General features: G+C 50.5%; 1 protein-coding gene across 2 annotated transcripts in view; it reads right to left on the bottom strand.

Annotated features, from left to right (window-relative positions):
• Positions 1 to 1,033: 1,033 nt before the first annotated feature.
• Positions 1,034 to 19,707, bottom strand: part of DLG5 (discs large MAGUK scaffold protein 5) — a 106,841-nt gene continuing 88,167 nt past the window's right edge. For both annotated transcript variants that reach the window (XM_080926709.1, XM_080926710.1), the window contains 12 exons: positions 18,536 to 18,698; positions 18,274 to 18,407; positions 17,531 to 17,680; positions 16,699 to 16,882; positions 15,663 to 15,811; positions 14,806 to 14,976; positions 12,856 to 13,049; positions 5,725 to 5,868; positions 5,371 to 5,498; positions 4,317 to 4,426; positions 3,724 to 3,833; positions 1,034 to 2,666 (listed from right to left, as the gene is read on the bottom strand). In XM_080926709.1, coding sequence (XP_080782835.1) covers positions 2,563 to 2,666; positions 3,724 to 3,833; positions 4,317 to 4,426; positions 5,371 to 5,498; positions 5,725 to 5,868; positions 12,856 to 13,049; positions 14,806 to 14,976; positions 15,663 to 15,811; positions 16,699 to 16,882; positions 17,531 to 17,680; positions 18,274 to 18,407; positions 18,536 to 18,698 — 1,741 coding nt within the window. In that variant the 3' untranslated portion in view covers positions 1,034 to 2,562. The remainder of the gene's footprint in view (positions 2,667 to 3,723; positions 3,834 to 4,316; positions 4,427 to 5,370; positions 5,499 to 5,724; positions 5,869 to 12,855; positions 13,050 to 14,805; positions 14,977 to 15,662; positions 15,812 to 16,698; positions 16,883 to 17,530; positions 17,681 to 18,273; positions 18,408 to 18,535; positions 18,699 to 19,707) is intronic.

Here is a 19,707-nt window from a genome sequence, read left to right as displayed (position 1 = left end):
TGGGGCTTGGGCAGAGCATTCTCTCTGAGCCCCCACAAAGAGAAGGGGCAGAGAAGAGCTGGAGAGATGGCTCAGTAGGTAAAGTGATGGCTGGTCAAGCATAAGACTCAGAGTTCAGATCCTAACACCATGTTAAAGAATTAAGGATAAAAAAGAGCCAGAAGTGGTAGTGTAAATGTATAACCCAGAACTGTGAAGGCGGAGAAAAGAGAATCCAGGTAGTTTCAGAAATCAGTACTCTCCAGGATCAATGAGAGGCTCTATCTCAGAGGAAAAAAAAAAAAAAAAACAGAAGAATCTGGATGTTGACCTCTGACCTTCACATACACACCCACAGGCAAGTGTATTTATGAATACATGTGCGTGCATACACACACACACACACACACACACACAAATAATAAACACGAGCAGTAGAGGCAGGTTGTACTCTAGGCTGAGCCTCCCTCCATCCTTGTAACCACAGGCCACGCCTTTCTGTCTACTTCCCAGTGCTTCCAGCACCTGGGTCTTGCCTCCTTGCAGGTTGCTTCTGGGGTCCTGTGGTTCTGGGTGTTACAATGTGATGCTCTGAGGTTTTTTGGTTTATTTTTGGGTATTTTTTTTATGACGGGGGGGGGGGTATCCTAATCCAGGTAGGGCATTTCCAACCTGAGGAAATAGATAGCACACCAAATGTGGACGCTCTAGGGTTCTCCCCAAAAATGCTCCTTTGTTTTTGCTTCTCATAGCACAGCTTGACACCTGGAGGCTTGAACATGAGGACCCGAGGGCTGGTCAAGCTGCAACCATCACTCAATGCACTGCTCGGCAGATGACAGATGGAGTCGGGCAGAGGTGGGCACAGCAGGTGATAGACTGTCAGTGAACCTCTTTCTTCACCCAGAGGGCTCAGGCTCCCGCACTGCAGGGGTCCAGGTGGAGCGCAGCCACACAGGAGAGAAGAAGCTACAACAGGTTGAGCTGAGCGGAGCATCCACCAGGATCTGCACTCACAGGTTACACAAACTGACCTTTATTTGTTGTACTGAAGTCTGTTTTTGATACAAAGTAACATTTTAGTACAGCATGTCCCACCTGTCAGATCCACACCTGCCTGCTCGCTGAATACTGAACAGGGCCTATGACCAGGGAAATAGCCCCCCCAGTCCTGAAACTGTGCAGAGTAAGACCTTGAGAGTAGCCTGCGGCTTTTCTCAGTCATCTGAGATAGAAAATGTGTGCCTGTACGGCACAGAGCAGCCGTGAGGACTGCAACTGTCTCTCTCTCTTTAAACAGCTGTGCAAGAAAATATATCCCTTTAAAAAAATGTCAATAACGGCCACACTACAATCTAATGCCTAGAATTACAAAGAATAAAATGAAATCAACGATTTCTTGCTAGTAAAATGAAATGTTAGGAACAGTATTAAAATATAGGTCCTACCCCAATGACACACAGAACCCAGTACAGTACCTATTAACAGGACACACAGTTGAAGAAGGGATTGAATCAGCTCTTTAGCAGATAGATCTGGTATCAGAAGTGTGGTGGGGGTGGGGTGGGGGATGAGAAAAATAGATTGGAAAAAAAACAAAACAAAACAGAAAACCCAACAAAGAATGGGAACGTCCTCATGGAATCAGGCTGAGAATGTTGTAATCAATATGAAAAAGCTCCCAGGTTTTCTTTTTACGAGTCTGACCACTGTCCCCACCAGAAGCCAAACCAGTGTAAGGGTGACCTTGCAACCTTGCACTGACAAAGGCTGCCTGCCCTGCATCTCAGAGCCTATGGGGAACCAACGGCAGGCCCATGCTCCCTGCGGAAGTCTAGGGCTAACTAGACGGCAATGCTTAAATAGAAACTGCAGCTGGAGAAGAAACAAGAGGCCAGGGAGGCAGGAGAAAGGCCGAGAGGTGAATCTGTAAGAACACCAAAGCTGCTTTCCCAGTGTGGGAGTGCTGCCGTGGCAAGATGGCCCCACCAAGGCACTGGTTCTGGTACCAACAGTGGTCTGAGCACCTGCAGTTGTGATGTCTTCCAGAGGAGGGGCCACCGAGGAGCAGGAAGTCTGTCAAAGCTCTGGTCCCACTGACAGGAACCTCCTGTAGCAAAGCATCCCCCTACCCCACAATGAGGTTCCAGAATTGTCCTGCCCAAGACAGTAACATCAAACCAACAGGGAGTGACAGAGGGGTCAGGATCAGGGGCTGGGCACTGACAACATGGAGCTATTCAAGTAAACATAGACAACCAAATACTTAGAAAAGGCTTGTAAACTTGTGATCAGGAAGGTCCTGGGCACAGCAGCACCTCTGCTGGGCTGGCTATGGGAAATCAAGTCTTTTGTGTTTCTGCTTTTTGTGTGTTTTAAAGCGCGTGTGTGAGTGGTGCTGTCCACCAGCTGAGCCCAACTCTTTGTGGCTCTCCATCTAACAAGGAAGTGTTCCTGGAGTCCTGGTTCCAGGTCCTTCCCAGCTTGTCCATAGACATACAGACAGACCTCTAGTGGCTAGAAAAGAGCCAGCCAGCTGTCTCCACCATCCAGTCATGGAGGTGCCTCTGGCACAGCTTTCTGCTAGGGTGGGCAAGCGGGTATCCACAGGACTTTACTTTGCTCTTGACTGACCATTGCCAGGATCTGAGTGCAAATGCTGGACAGGGCTCCACCCTGGACGACCCCTGCAGAGAAGGCCACAAACACAAGCAGGTTAGGTCAGCTCTAAGTAAAACCCTCCCGCCCACTAAGGGAAATGAACACAACCTGCTCTCCTGTTTGTCTATGGGCTTCTTGACTCCCCCACATGAACCTTGTGCTTTCAGTAGGAAAGAGGACAAAGGAGCAGCCCCAGTCACCTGGATTACACTGACTGCTCACACTCTGCCTGCCACAGTGCCTGGATAGGGGAGGCAGGGGCTGGCCCTGTACTGGGAACTGGAGAAGCAGCCTGGGGACATATTAGGAGGTAGGACACAGGAAGCAGGGAATAGCAGGCTAGTGATACTCCAAGTCAGAGAGGACACACCCTCAAAGGGCCAGGTACCTTCAGAAAGTATTGTTTCTGTTTAACCTAATTTAAAGACAAATCAGTATATGTATAGTTTGGGTTTTTTTTGGTTTTTGTTTTGTTTTTTGTTTTAACATTTCCCTTTTCCTATTGGTCAGTCTACTGTTCTGTGATAAGCTGGAAATGAAAATGAGACAAAGCTAGGGTCCATGGAAGTACTCAACCAAACCCCAACCCTTTCTGTGATTTGCTAAAATGGCCTCACTAGCTCCTACAAATGCCTCACTTTACCCAGTAGAGGCAGGGAAGCCGGAAACCTTCACCCACAGGGTGGTTCATTTGGCAACCAGAGACTGGCCTTGCTTCACCAGCCCGCTTCAACCTTCATTCCTCCACCCCTCCCCACCCCCACAAGATGCCCTGGACAGCACTCGGGATAGACAGCTGCCTGCACTGGACTGTTGTGGTTCCCAACCTGTCTGGGGTCACCGTGGTCATGTTGCTGGGTGTTTGTGCCGAGTCGGCTCCTACTGCATGTTGTGGTCAAACCATGCCCAAAGGCTGGTTTGTGTAGCCCTGCCTCCTGGATCAGCTCTGGGCCAAACGTCTATGTACCGAAGGGTGTGTGGCAGCTGCCCAGCCTGTCTTCGAAAGTTGCATTGCTGTAATTCTTAGGAATGTCACTTGGGGAAAACTCCAGTTCCTAGCTGGCTGGGCCCACAACCACTTACCTGTGAAGTACCTGCTGTACTCCTGATCGATCTTCTGTGCTGTCTCGAATTGCTCTTTTGAATGCCTCTGTGTCACCTTGTCCCTCAGGTAGACAGGGTCTCTCTGTTCCCTGCAGGGGCAGGCAGGAAACTAGGGGTGAGTCCTGAACTTACCCCTGGGTCTCCTCTTTCTTCCTTGGTCCAGGTGACAGGGGCCTCCATGAAGACAAATATTGGCTAGGTAGGGCAGGGGATCTAGGGAGCATTCCCCTAAATCAACAGCATCTAGGCTGACAGGGAATCTGGGCATCTTGGTATCCCAGGATATGAACAAAGTTGGCAGACATACCAGCCGGCTCCAAACACAGGTACCAGGAGCCCACCAGCACGGAAAAGCCAAACAGTAAGGGGCCTGAGTGAGTATGGCTGAGCTGGACTTAGCTCTGGCCTGCTGCACAGCAATGCAGAGGAAAGGGAGCCCTGCTGGCTGAGCCAGCCATACTCTGGAAGTGGGATTGTACCCAAACAGGAGGAGGTGCAAAGCCTGAGGGGAATGCTGTTGCTCCAGCGTTGGACCCGCCCCCAGCAGGAAGCCAGCTGGCCCAGACACCCACTTGATGTGCTTGGCGCTCTTGTATCGGATGAAGATGACAATGGGGTAGATGTGCATGTGATGTAGCCTCTCGATGGCATGCGGAGCGATGTCCAGAAGACAGTGCCGGTTCTGAAGGACAGTGGCAGAGAGTGAATACAGATGGCAGGGAAGAGGACATATCTTCTGCCCCCTCCTAAGGACCCACCCTTGTCCCACACAACTCTACCTTCCTCTACACTAAAAAATACCAGATAGTACAAGCAAGGTTTCTAGAAGACCACTTAAGACAGGGAGGGAGAATTCCCTGGGGGATTTATCTCAGCCCACCCACTGATGGCTGCTGAGGTGTGAGTAGAAACTGGTCAGCAAGCCACACCTCAATGTGGACACTTTCTTGGAGCCCTACCCTACCCTCACAAATCTGTTCCACTGAAGAACTGTGGTGGGGGAGGGGAGCACAGAGCTTTGCATGGCTATGAGAAATACACCCCATGAGCCCCTCAGCCTCCAGGATGGGAGTCAGCCTAAGAAAGACTACAGGCACCCTGCGTGTAACTCTCCCCACTGAAGGGCATTTACTAACTGAAGCTTGTCCACATCAAAAAAGTAGTGGGCATTTCCAACTTCCTGCAGCTCACACTGTGGAAGAGGGAAGTCAGACCAGAGAAGTGGCTGGAGAAGACAAGAGGCCAGAGGCTGAGCAGCGGCAAAGAATGTCCACTCTGCTAGTACACCTTGCAGCTAACGCAGCCCCTGGATGTCAAAAGCATTAAGAGACACTCCTGACCTTTACGGGGTCAGGGACTGGGTGGTAACTCTCTGTATCCATGTGTTCAGGGATCCATCCAAGAATGGTCTAAGAGAAGGCCTTCCCAGAGTTCAAAGCTTTCCTCAGCACCCTCCAGAAAGCAGAGCGGCATATACCCACAATGCTAGTGACACCTAGGTCCTTCTCAGGGGTCTGTGTGTTAGTGGTGAAGGACAGAGACTCACAGTGTCCTGGAGGATGAGACCAAGAGCAGGAGGTCTCAGATACCAGAGGAGCTCAACCCTTGGGCCAAAGCCCTAGGTACCTTTTCTGTGATCTCCTTTATTGAAGCCACGGTGGTAACATCAAAATGGCCACTCCTCCGCTTGTAGTCCACAAACAGGCAGTCTTTGACACCCCGCTCAATGGCTTGCTGGGAGGCCTTCATCACCTCTGTATGGTAAGATGCAGAAGTCAAGGTGCTGAGTACACTGAGGGGCCCCAATGCAGAGCAACTGATCATCAGCACAGACACCCAAACTACTATCTGCTCTCTTGTCGAGAACAGAGGGCCACAGGCAGGGTCTGTACACATCAGCAGAACTCTTAGACTCTGTAGGACCAGAAAGGTAAATAAATAGGGACAGACACACCTAGTGGGCACAGGGGCATCCCTTACCAAGTGGGCATCTGCAGAACTTGCCGGGTGCCTCATTTACCAGCATCTCCTTCACCACATCCAGTAAAGGCCCCAGGATGAGGACAGGCCGAAGAGAGGTACAGTCCACTTTCTGGACCCGCTGATAGGCCAGGCTCACTGAGTCTAAGAGACAGAGGGGGCAGGGTCATGGGCCCAGCCTGGGCAGAAGAAAGCAGAGCTGGGCAGCCATGCCCTGACCTTGCGCATCTACACAGGCCCACCCAACCTTACTTACCTGGACATGTCTGTCTTCATCTCTCAAAACTAGGCCAGCGACAGTGGCCAGCTTGCCTAGCTTTATCAGGATCAAGTAAGTCTACATCCCAGGCACACCAAAGCACCATCACTCACGCACTCACAAGAGACCGCAGGAGTTCCTCTGCCTCCGAGGACACTGGGACAACTGATGTCCAGTCATCTAACCCCTCACTCTACCCCAGTCTTCCTCGGTTATCCCAGGCCCGCACCCACTTCATGTCTTCCTCTGCTCCGTCAAGACACAGCTCCAAGGTTTGCAAGCCACAGGACATGGACAAGAAGGATAGAGGTAATAAGGGACATCTTTGGCCCCTGCCCATGGACCTGAAGAGGTGGTACTCTGAGCCAGCTCTGCTCATACAGAGGGTAAATGTCTAAGGCAGAAGACAGAAGGGACCTGGGTCTTGAACACAGAACTACATCTGCTGAGCTGCCCACCCACTCAAACTATATGTTGCAGCTCCTGCAAGGCTTCAGCTACTGCTCTGGGTTAGCTTTAGTGATCAAGCCATCTTCCTAGTTAGTTAACACAATGTGAACCCAACCCCCAGATGCACAAAGTTCTTACAGAAAGAGATGGTCAGAAAGCTAACAGCAATTAGCTGCCTTCCTAGAGACTCCAAGATGGTGTACACTGGCTTCTCAGAAACACAAAGAGATACAAAGCCATCTGTCCAGTCTCTGCCCTTTGGAAGTTCATGCTAACTGGGAACCCAAGACAGCAACACCAAATACCCAGACAAGTGCTGTGTGAGGATTCCAGGTATGCAAGTGAAAAGTTAAAGGAGTGCTGGGATGAGCTGGTTCAAACTGGATGAGATCAGGCTTAAGGTGGGGGGCAGAGAAGGGCAGGCTGGAAGAGGGCACAAGGTGACTGTGGCAGGTAGATATAGAGAGGCCAGGGCTCTGTGGGGTCTGCACACCTCTGTGTGGGCACTACGGGTAGAAGGCAGTGGCACAGCTACCTGGAAACACAGTCACCGAGTGCAGAGACCCACCCACTGGCAGAGCAAAGAGAGTGAGGGTCGTCTTGCCTCAAAACGCCTGTCTATGTGCTTGCCCGAGAGGATGGATCACATTGGTTTCTACACAGTTCATCCTGGCCTGGGGCCCACTCAGTGTGTAGTCTACATCCATAACCTTGGAACACCAACGCTCTTTCTCTTTTAAACAATTAGAGCACAGATCTAGCCGATACTGTTGATGGTTGTATCTGCCATTACTACACCACACTAGCCTCCTCAGGTGTCGCCACTAGGTTAAGATGGACGTATGTCTTTCTAAATGACGCTTATTACTATAGGCGGGTTTTTATAGATTGAAAAAAAAAAAAACTCTAGTGAATATTCTCTCTGTCTCTATTTGTCTGTCTCTCTCTGTCTCTGTCTGTCTGTCTCTGTCTCTCTGTCTCTGTCTGTCTGTCTCTCTCTGTCTCTCTCTGTCTCTCTCTCTCTCTCTCTCTCTCTCTCTCTCTCTCTGTGTGTGTGTGTGTGTGTGTGTGTGTGTGTGTGTGTGTTGCTAACATCCAACAATAGTGACATGATACCATGAATGGCTTGTAGCTCCCACTCCCCCTCAGACTGTTTCTGGAAGGCATCACAGGAGGTCATGTTCCTCTCTCGAGGACTCTGCAATATTCCATGCACAGATAAAATGTAAGCCTGGGCAGAGCTGCCGTCAAGACCCTGGAACTCAGGCAGAGTGCAGGAAATATCCATAGCAAGTGAGACAAAACTGGAGTTTAGGGTATTCACAGCAGCCGCAACCCAAGAGCCAAACATGCAGTGGAGGGGCTGGGGTGGAGTGAGAACTTGAGTCTGGGAAACTGACTATGCAAGCATGCGCCCTGGAGCCCAAATCCCCAGCACCCGTGTAAAGAGCCATGGACACCTGACTAGCCCCAGCCATATGGGACAGAGGAATGAGGGCTGCCACACTAGCTCCAGGTTCAGGAACCTTGTCTAAAAGAAATCAAGCCTTTCTGTCCTCTTTGAGTGCATGTTCAACCATAAACACACGTGTACACACCATATATGCTTTACTCGTGAAACGATTTCCCCAGCTGCTGTATAGCATTTTTCTAAATGTGCATGATGTGTGTATATGTGGGGGGTGTAATGTACACCATGTGTAGGGGAGAGGGCATGTGTGACGAGCGTGTGTGTGTGTGTGTGTGTGTGTGTGTAGGGGGGCATGCATGCTGTGTGTGTACAAATATAGATAATACCTATCTCTCTATCTCCCCACTCACAAGTAAATAAATACAAAGAAAGCTAAAACATTAAAAAGCATTTGCCAAATTCCTAAGCGCTAAGAAACAAGAAGCTAAATGTGTAAGAAAAACACAAAACTGCAGGGCAGTGGAGCTGAGACCCAGGGGCCAGCTCAGGGGGTCAGGGTGAAATGTACACAGCACAGAAGTTACAGTCCCGCCCGAGGTCAGCTCAGCCTCTCTGTGGACCCGGGCAGTCACCAGTGCTGGCTCCGGAGGTGCTGCTGGAAGGCTTTACTCTCAGCCTCCCTGTTCTCAACAGTTTAACTAACAATTTCCAGGCATGTTTAGAAAGCAGGGCCGAAGCAGGGCTGGAGCAGAGCAAAGATGACGGACGGCTGCCAGACAGTCCTCACAGGTGCCGAGTTTTATTATGACAGAACAACATCTGTGGCACGGGTGAACTGGACAGGGTGCAGGGGCAAAGTCACCAGGAAGCAGCAGGCTGGCTGAAGCAAAGAGAAATGGGCTGGAAGGAACGGGGGAAAGCATGCCGGAGACACGCGACAAGATCCGGTCAGAGGACGAAGATGCCACAGAGGTGGCTTAGGACACGATGGCCTAGAACTTTCTCTAACATCAGGCTGTAGACTTCAGAACCGGAAGGTAAACATGCCTGGGCAGCAGATGGCGGCCTGAAGCCAGGCACACAGACAATGCCCAACCCCACTGGGTCTAGGGGATGTGACCTTAAGCATAAAAGCCTTAGTGGAAACACTCATAGAAACATTATCAGGTAGGGCCAAATGTGCTCCGAGAGCTGGCTCACTTCCTGGTGCCAACGGCCTATGACTAGTACCTTTTCTAGAGAGGTAACATTCTCCTGAGTTGCCTAGGAGGAGCTTAAATGTCTCCATGGGGACATGGGATTTTGAGGCAGACACAGGTGGGAAAGGGGTTGTGAAGAAGCAAAGAGAGGTTTCAAGACAATAGGGATGTGCCCAGAAGCAAAAGAATGTTGGCAGCCACTGCTCAGAACCAACAGAGGTTAAGAACAGACCTTCCTTCAGAGTTTTGCAGGGCAATGGTGGCTGCTGGCACCTGACTTTGATCTGTGGCACTAGTCTTGGACATCTGGCTTTCAGAATGAATATACACTGTTTTAAACTACTCGTTGTAAAGATTTGTCACAGTAGCCATAAACACATCCCCTTGTATTGGCCTCTTCCTTGGTAGCTCTCCTATGGCATTTATATAAACGCTGGGGATCTGAACTCTGGTCCTCCGCCCTTAACCAGGTAAAGCACTTGGCTTTAAGCATGGAACAATCTTCCCAGCTTTGAACAGCTTTTTGAATTGTGCATGCCATCTGTGTATGGGGGCAGGAATACTGTGTGTGGCGGTCAGAAGGTCCATTTACAGAGTCAATTCTATCCTTTCACCTTTATGTGAGATCAGGGAACCAAACTCAAGCCTCCGGGCTTGCTCAGCAAGCTCCTTTCCCCCACTGAGCCATCTCTTTTAGCTCTAAGAATGGTAACTAAAAGCTCCTAAATAAATGCCATCAGCCCTCTGTATTCATAGTTTTGAGTTCATGGATTCAATCAACTGGAGATAGAAATGTCGAAATCAGGTGTCACAAGTGATCTAGAGACACTTAAGTATGTGGGAGATGAACGAGAACTAGAAGCCATATGCAAACCCCAATATCAGTGATTCATGAGTTAGCAGGACTCACGAATCCTTCCAGGTTCCCGGTACCCACGTGGTGGCCCGCAACCATCGGCAATGCCAGCCCCCGGGGTGATCTCACACCTATAGATGTGAGGATCTAGAGGAGGCTTGGTGCCAACTTCCTGACACACCACAGAGTGCCTGTGAACACCAATATATGACTCCACGGAGAAGGGCATTTCTGCAAAGTGGTAAAGTGGGGACAATGCATCCTGAGTACACTGAGCACTCACAGGAGATGTTGAAGGAAAACAGAAAGATGACAAGGTCAGACAGACAAACAGAACGAGCGGGAGGAGTGACCAGCAGCAGGAGAGGTGAAGAGGACCTGTGAACACCGCCAGTGCACTAACTGGGGTGACACAGGAATGGTGGTGAGTGGAGGTGTGGGGCCAGCACTTCAGACTTCCTGGGCCATCAGTCAGAGGCAGGGGTGAGGGCTACTGAAATCCCAAAAGACTACAAACTGAAAGCTGGCAAGGCAATAAAATACCTGATTATTCCCAAAGTAGAAAGGACAACTGAGGCGGAAGGGTGGACACAAAGAAAAGACGGGGCAGGTCACAGGACACTAAACATCCTGATCACACAGTGATGGAAACGTGTGCTTTGTTCACATTCCTGTCCTGCCACCTATCCACATGTGAGACTCTTGATAGTATTGTTAAAACACACCTGCCACAGCAACTGAAATGAAGCTGCCCCGCCCCACCCCATCTACCCTACCCTACCCCACCCCACCCTACCCACCCCACCCTACCCTACCCCACCCTACCCCACCCTACCCTACCCTACCCTACCCACCCTACCCACCCCACCCTACCCCACCCAACCCCACCCTACCCTACCCTACCCTACCCTACCCTACCCCACCCCACCCTACCCTACCCAACCCCACCCTACCCTACCCTACCCCACCCTACCCTACCCCACCCTACCCCACCCTACCCTATCCTACCCCACCCCATCCTACCCACCCCACCCTACCCCACCCTATCCTACCCTACCCTATCCTACCCTACCCTACCCTACCCTACCCTACACCACCCTATTTCATCCTACCCCATCCTACCCTACCCTACCCTATCCTATCCTACCCCACCCTACCCTATCCTACCCCACCCCACCCTACCTCAACCTACCCTACCCTACCCTACCCTACCCCACCCTACCCTACCCTACCCCAGGAACAGCAAACAAAACTACAAGGAAGTTCAAAGGATGAACTGTGGTGGCCAGAAAAAAGGTCAAGTGGGTGGAGACTAATTGGAAATGTGATTAGAAATGAAACAACCCACATTACAAATCTTCTAAAGGGGACACTGTTGGAAATAAGATGGAGGTTTTTTTTTTTTTTTTTTTTTTTTTCAGTGACAGAAGGGTTATTGAAGGAAGACAGAACAATCTAGAAGGCACCCAGTGCTAAAACAGCTTCAATCTGAGTGGTGAGGCTGGAGAGATGGCTGAGTGGTTAATAGCACAGGCTGTCCTTCCAGGTTCCCTACACCCACATGGTGGCTCGAAACCATCTGAAATGCCAGCCCCAGGGAGAGCTCCCACCCTCTCCTGGTCTCTGCAGGTATGTCACACATGCAGTGCACATGCCTGCATGTGGGTAAAACACTCAGCACACACTAAATAAATATTTTACATTTTTTAATAAGCAGGGCAGAACTTCCATAGAGCTGACACACCCACCACCCCTCACTAAGCACATGAGAAATGGTGCCCATGGAATGAAGAAGTGGGTGTCAGCTAGCACAGGCCAAAAGAAGGAAGGGTCATCATCCAGGACAGTCTCTCACATTCCCAGTCCACATAGCTCCAGCCTGGCTCAGCATCCTACCTACAAGGGTCCTGTGAAAGATCTCCGATGGATGTGTGAATGAAGCAAGAAAGGCTGAAGAGCGTTCAGCACGAGCCAGACAAAGTGTGCACGGTGCAGAAACCACAGCCCCAGACCCAGGGACTCTCACTGAACTTGGAGTCTCACATTTCAGCTAGGCTGGTTGGCCATGTGCCCCTCAACCTTTCTTCATTCCCAGTGCTGGGGTTACAGACACATCACACCCGGCTTTTGCTATGTGGATTGGAGCTTGGGTCCTTAAGCGTGCACTTGACACAGTGAGCCATCTCCCCAGCCTAACCCCTGCCACTTTGGCCTTGCCTTTCTCCTTCCTGATACACGACTGGAGGTACAAATAAATATGGTGGCCGAGAAGAGACCTTGAGGATTAAAGGCACATGCTGCACTGGCAGATTCTCAGGACCACCCTGCAAGCCCGAATGCCCACCTGCAGACAAGTATGGGAAAACTGCTCACCGAGGCGGAAGTCCACCATGATGAGAAAGCCTCTGGGCTTGGTGCAGTGTGGGAGACTCCCTTCATTAGCAGGGCTTCTCCTTCACGGACCTTGCTGGGGATTCTAAGCCCCCCACACATATGCCTCTACCTGAGGAAGGTCAGGCAGCCTCAATAAGCTAACAGGACCAATTTCCTTTCTCCTAATAAAACCTGGTCAGCCAGCACCTGGGATTCCTGGAAAGCTTCCCCATGCTAATGAGGTATGTTAGGTACTCACAGCCAATGACCTTTGACCATCCTGGATGTTTCTGCCCTCAGTCCCCCAAAACTTTATAAGCTTTGAATCACCCTAAATAAAGTTGATCTGCATCCTGATAGCTGCTCCTGGTGTGGTCACTCACAGTGTTTGGACTCACAGGGCGTCCAAACCCACCATTGATGTCTCTGCTCCCTCTGCCCTGGTGAACCAAACTGGCCAATGAGCACAGAGACTCACAGACAAGTACCCAAAGACATGTGAGCTGTGTGAAGTCTCATGGTGAAGCTTTGGTACCCCACCACCCCCACCCCTGGAGCTCATTGGCACGAGCCCAGCACTTGCCTTCGAAGAGAGGAATGGAGTCATTGGAAAAGGTGTCCAGGGCGAGCAGGTCCTTGCCATCTTTGGACCCATTGCGTTTGTGTTTATGTTTCCTTCTGAAGAAGGAACGGCGTGCAGCTGCCGACAGCGTCTTGGCTGTGTTGTCGTCTTTGACCTCAGACATGCTGAGCCTCCTTGAGAACTCTTGGTCCATCCTGCAGTCACAGAAAATGACAATGCTAGGAAGACCATGGGGAAGGAGGAAGCTAGGTTCCCCCAGCTACCCCCCAGGCCTCCCTAACTATTGGCCATGCCTCAAGGCCCTCAGGCATCACCATGGCAACAAGAAGTTGGGGTCCAGCTTCAGAGCAGGTAAATTCCCACGGACAGCCAGCTCCCAGCAGCTGGTGCCAGTGACACTGTTAGCTGTGGCCCTGCCATGCTGCCATGGAAGGTGCACACACTACAGTCTGACCGTGTAGCACGTGACTGCGTTTGCATGAAATGCCTAAAGAGAAAACTACAGATTTGAAGTGAAATGAATGGCATAGGGCTGGGGGGTGGGGTGGGGGTGTAAGCTGTGCTTTGATCTGTATATGAGTTTTTCTGTGACCCTCAAGGGTCCAGATGTTGTAGGAGACTTGATCCCCAGAGTAGTAGTGCTAAGATGGAGTACTGAGGTGTCTATAAGAGACTGTGTGTAGTGGAGATTGGTTAGGTCTCTACCCTTGGAAAGGATTACTTTCTCCAATGGTAGGCTGTTAAAGAAAGAGCTAGCCTGACTTTGCAGCAGTGCCCGCTGTAGTGATTTGAATAAGAATGACCCTCAGAGAGTCATAGATTTGAATGCTTGGTCATCTGGGAATGGCACTACTTGAGAGGGATTAGGAGGTGTGGTTTTGTTGAAAGGAGTGTGTCACTGAGGGTGGGCCTAGGGGTTTCAAAAGCCAAAGCCTGTCCCAGAGTCTCTCTCCCTGCTGCCTCTGGAGCCCACAGATATAGAACTCTCAGCTACTATGTCTGCCTGCATGCCACCAGGTGTCTTGTCATGATGACAATGGATAGACCTCTAAAACTGAAAGCCAGCCCCATTTAAATGCTTGCTTTTATAAGAGTAGATGTGATCATGGTGTTTCTTCACAGCAACAGAACACTAAGACGCTTCCTGTTTTGCTATAGGATCTCTTTCTTCCTTCTGCTCCCCTACCATATTGTGAAGTGGCCAATGAGGGCTTCATCAGATGCTGAACAGATGAGGCCACCTGACTTTCATCTCCAAAACCAAAAGAAAAACAAACCTTTCTTCCTTGTGAATTTCTCAGCCTCAAATATTTTGTTACAGCCACAAACCAAAAGCAGACACAAGGTAACACAGGGTAATAGTTAATTGGGCTTCTATCAGAGGTGATGAGCATGCTTTAAAATTAACTCTGGAGTAGCTGGGAATGTGATCTAGTTGGTAAAGTGCTTGCCTAGCATGCTCAAGGCACCATGTAAACTGAGTGTAGTGGTACATGCCTATGATTTGAACACTCAAGAGATGGAGGCAGGAGAATCAGATCAAGGTCACCTTGTCTACATAGCAAATTTGAAGTCAACCTGAGGCTACATGAGACCCTATCCAATCTGTGTGTGTGTGTGTGTCTGTCTGTCTGTCTGTTTATAAGTAAATAAAATAATGGTGAAGATGATTACACATATCTTGTGAGCATACAGGACCCTGTATCAATCAATCACTGGGATGGACTTGTCTAAATAAGAATTACAGCTTCATGACTGTTTGGGGAAAAAAAGTATGCATCCTGATTCACTGTGGCGCTTCTATACACTGACAACTATGAGGAACAGCTTTCTGGACCATGACCAGGCCACATGTGTTGGAGCGGCAGCTCCCGAAGGAGTCAGTTGTCCAGCAGCTCACTCCACACTGATAGGCCCCGAGGTTCCCACCTGGACATGGAGAAGACTTACACATATTTGCTGGGAATTTGCCCACGCTGGATCTTCTGGGCATTCTCATCCAGCTGCCAGGCCATCCAGGACCCAAACATGCCCTGGGGCAATGTGTCATCCACATACAGGATGTCATCTTTCTTAAAACTCAGTTCAGGCTCCACTTCTGCCAGACGGTCGTACAGGGCCCTGGACCATGGAATAGGGGACACAGGTTGAAGAAGCCCATACCACACACCTGCCTCTTGAGGCACCTGTCTGCTGTCTCCAGACATCAGGAAGAAAAGGATTTGGGGGTATCCCGAAGAGGCCCCCTCAAATACATTACAGAAGAGGTTATCCCCTTTCTTCCCCATCACTGAGCTCATCCCTACTGGAGAAAGACTTCCTGCACCCTGTCCTTTCAAACAGGCATTTTCTATCTGCCTGTCTCTGAAGTTAAAGCCACTGCTTCCTGATGGGAAAACATGTCACTTGCCACCTGCATGGTGAGAAGAGTATCACTCATGCACGTTTTCACTGACTCTGTGGTCTGAGGTTGTGGGGGAGCCCTGAGCTATTCAGAGGAGATGCCTGATACCCTCCCACATCAGGATGTGCACGTGACTTACAGGCGCCATAGGCACCTGGGGTCCATGCATACTGCAGAGGGCACTGAGAAACTTAAGGGGAGATCACAGGAGAAATATAACATACAAGGTAAGAGGCGTCAGGTCTCAAAATTCCTGTAGACCCTTCCCACCCCCACTCCCCCAAAATAAGCATAGCATATAGACAATGGCAGTGTGAATGATGAGCCCTGGGGGCAAGTGGTCTAGGGGATCCAGCGACCCTATGAACTTTCCAGAGTCCCTCCCTTACTGCCGATGTAGCACCTGATGTAGAAGCTGTCGCCGGGCAGGCCTTTGGCCCTGGTGAAGTCCTCGTGGCGGTACTGCACCTTCAGGCGGATACTATCCTTAGGCTTCAGCATCTCCACATAGACATCCTCCACCGTCTTGCTGCGCATATCCAGGTTGCCATACTGAACGGGGACAGGGTACCAGGGTCAGAAAGACAGCCTCCCCAGTGCCCCTGCCCTATGACCACATGGCTACCAGAGCCAATGGAACCACAGAACAGTGATGACCTCTACTCTCTGCTTGTGAATCTATATCCTTGGCATTGTGCTGGCTATTTTTATGTCAACTTGACACAAGCTAGAGTCATCTGAGGAGAAGGAGCATCAACTAGAGAAATGCCTCCATAAGACTGGGATTTAGGCAAACCTGTAGAGCACTTCTTAATTAGTGCTTGATGTGGAAAGGTGCAGCCCATTGTGGGTGGGACCTCCCCTGGGCTGCTGGACTTGGGTTCTATAAGAAAGCAGGCTGTGTAGGCCACAGAGAATAAGCCAGTAAACAGCACCCCTCCATAGTCTCTGCATCAGCTCCTACCTCCAGGTTCCTGTCCTGTCTGAGTTCTGCCCTGACTTCCCTCAGTGATGGACAGTTACCTGGAAGTGTAGGCTGAGTTAAATCCTTTCCTCCCACAGTACTTTGGCCATGGTGTTTCATTACAGCGACTATACGTAGTGACTGAGAAAGCCATCTGTGTGCTGTCTCCCCCAGGGCATGGGAGACTCAAAGTGAGAAGACAGAGAGACAAACCAATCATCTCAGAGACCTGTGGCTCATGAGACTGGCACCTCCTCCTTCTGGCTGTCCCAGACCAGAGCCAAGGCTGAGCCCTTGGGATGCCTCAGTGGCCCACCTCGCTGCCCAGGGCCTTGGTAGTACCTATCGCTTAGAACACGAATAACTCCCTTGACAAGTTGCTGGGCTTAGGGGAATTCCATATCCTGTGCCATGTGAAAGGACACAAGCTGACATCACATGAACATGGCCTGGCACACACAGTGGAAGAACTCACCTCAAGAATGAGGTCTCCTGGCACAAGGCCATCGGGACCCTTGGCAGGACTGTCATCTTCCACCTCAGCTACAAACACTCCGTGCAGGTTCCCACCACACAAGTGCACCCCAAGATCCAGCTGGGACTTCTTGATAAAAACAATGCGGGGATCAGGGGTCTTCTTGCTGGTATCTCCCACAATCCTTTTGGAAAGGAAAATAAAGTCCTTAACATGTACAGAGAGAGGCAGACTGAGTGAAGGAAGTTTTTGCCAATGCCCTGCCTGCTTGCTTTGCAGATCTGGGATTCCTGAGAGCCAAAGGGTAGGCTGGGCACAAGCTCTCCTCTGTTGAGTCAGTACAGGATCAGAGGCTGAGGGTAGCAATGTGAGAGACAGAAGAAAGAGGGCAACAAACATTTCAAAGAGAAAATGAGAAAGCCAGTAGAGGACAGAGCAAAAGGCAACACCCGTGCTTCTGGCCCAGCCATCCTTCAGTGCCTTAGGACACATGTCTTCCTGGGCTGAGCTTGCCTGCCTTGGACTAGTTGTTAACAGATAGCTTACTCGGGGACACACCTGAGCAGTTTCTATGCCAACTCATACAGGGTTGTCCCCATCAAGACCTGAAGAGGCACAGGTGACGCTGGGAACATTGTGAGGAAGCCAGACATCTGTGGACACCCTGAACAGGATATAAAAGTAGGGCCCAACCCTGGTGACAATTTGCCTGCACCTAAGTTTCAATGGGAGTGTCCCCAGGCAGAGATGCCTCAATCTGCAGGATACTGGTTGACACAAGGCTCCCAGTAAATAAGGAGGTCCAATGGACACTCAGCATGCCTATACTGACCTGGAGCTGACGGAGCTCTGCTTGGCCGGGGGAGTGCCAGGGCCTTCATCCTGTTCCATCAGTGGGTCAATGACAGACGGGTGTTCTGAGGTGGCAGCACTGCTGCTCTGGAGAGTAGTGTGGGTGGCGGCAGCAGGGTCCAGGTGGGAGCTGGGGGTGAAAAACAGGAATGTGACTCACAGGCAGCACTGGCAACAGGCAGTGTATAGGGAACCCGGCTTCACACACTAAGTCCTGGAAAGACAGACACGGGAGTCTGACAGTGTTCTGCCTGCCCCACAGGGTCTGCCTGACTCCATCGAGGGACCCCCTGCAAAGGTATCCAGCTTGGGGGACACACAAACCTACTTCCCCTTCTCGGCTGCTTTTATTCTCTGCCAATCCATATGTGGTGGCTCTGCATAGGACATGTAGCCCCTCCTGTCACCCAGCCTGAGACCCACATTTTAGGGGCAGGTATAGGCAGGCATCCAGTGTTGGTTCACACATAGTCAGCCACTGAATATGAATTCCAAACCACCACCACCATCCCCCCCCCCCGTCGTGTCCCCAAACCCCAGCTGTCCACACTCTGAATGTTTCAGAACCCTGTCTCTGGATACCCCTTGCTCCAACTTCAAGGTGATTCATCTTCCCTTACTAGAAGAATCTCAAAAACTTGGAACTGGAGTTAGGTAAGTAATCACCAGTCATACCCATCTCTCCATCCCCCAGCCTGGACAACGGCCCCCTGGGAAGCTCACCTGGAGCGGGAGTGGCTGTTGAGCTGATGAATGTGGGGGTTGTACTGGGCCAGGATGGTGATGGTGTCACACTGCTGTCCGATGATGAGCCGGGCCTGCTGCTCAGTGGCACTCCTCAGGTTTATGCCATTGAACTGGAAAGATGCCCAGGGCAGAGTCAATGATGGGCAATGACTGAGATAGTGAACATGGACTTGGGAATGCGGCTCTTTAGGGAGAAAGAGAGGAGGGAAGGAAGAAAGGAAGGAACTCGACCTCTTACCTCGAGTAACTGGTCCCCATACTCAAGTCCAGCTTGGTGGGCGATGCTCCCCATGGTCACCTTGGAGACATAGATACCACCCTTCTCTCCACTCACGATAGATATGCCCAGAGGCTCTGAACCCTTCTGCACCTTCACATGGCGTGGCTCTTCCACAAAAGGCCTGGAAAAAAGTGCCAATGGTTTCAGGGACTCCGACCCCAAGCAGTAGAATGGGGAGGCAGAGATCCAGCATGCAGTCAGCAGGATGGCTTGGAGCTCAGGTGTTGTGATAATGATAGAAAATGACAGCTTTGGGCAAAGGTACACATTCCTGAAAGTGCATGCAATACAAACACAGCACATCAATACAAACATAGAAAAGACAGAGAATGGTTCATGACTATAAATCACACACACATTTTTATTTGATGAAAAGATCTTATCAGGATATGCATATCCCATGGAGGAAGTTCTGAGAAAACGTGATGGCTCTGTAATTACAATCTCTCCTCCCTCCCAAATGTATGAATAGGCAGTTCTTCTGCTTGTGGGTCCCTGGGATGAACATGAAGCAGCTTTAAGCCGTGAGAAGAGGGCTGAGGGACACTGGAGCAAGGATGTGCCCATGCATTTACTAGCCAAGGAGCTGCCTCCCATATCCAAGGGCATGAAGGGGTGTGAGAAACTCATGTCAGGCCAACCTCAGACTCCTCAGTGAGGAGGACCTGGGCCTAACGGCCACGGGCAGCCTCAGAAGGATTCTGTGGTGGAAGAGACACATGGATGGGTAAAGGTTAGGAGAGAAGGGATACTCGGAGGACTACACACTTGAACAGACTGAAGATCCAGGATTCTGCCAAGCTCTCCCCTAGCCACAGCTTCACCCACCCACCAGAGCCTCTTGGTCTCTGTAAAAGGCTGAGGAAGAGGGATTATTACCCTTCCACTGGAGGTCCCCTCTAGAGCTCAAGAAAGTTCCAGGTTTAGACAGGCCTGTCACTACCGTGAGCCAAACAACATCCACAGCTGTGTCTTGGAATAGCAGAGAGTAAAATGTTTTTTTTCCTAATTTAGAAAAACATTTTATCTTTACATTTATGTATTTGTGTGTACATATGCGTGTGCACACATGTGCATTGCCATGTGCATGTATGGGATTAAGAAGACAACTTTTGGGGTGGTAGGGGCCA

The sequence above is a fragment of the Micromys minutus genome, assembly GCF_963924665.1.
Source record: "Micromys minutus genome assembly, chromosome: 12".
Taxonomy (NCBI): Eukaryota; Metazoa; Chordata; class Mammalia; order Rodentia; family Muridae; genus Micromys; species Micromys minutus.
The sequence above is the reverse complement of the archived record's forward strand: the minus strand, read 5'-3'. Positions and strand labels throughout refer to the sequence as shown.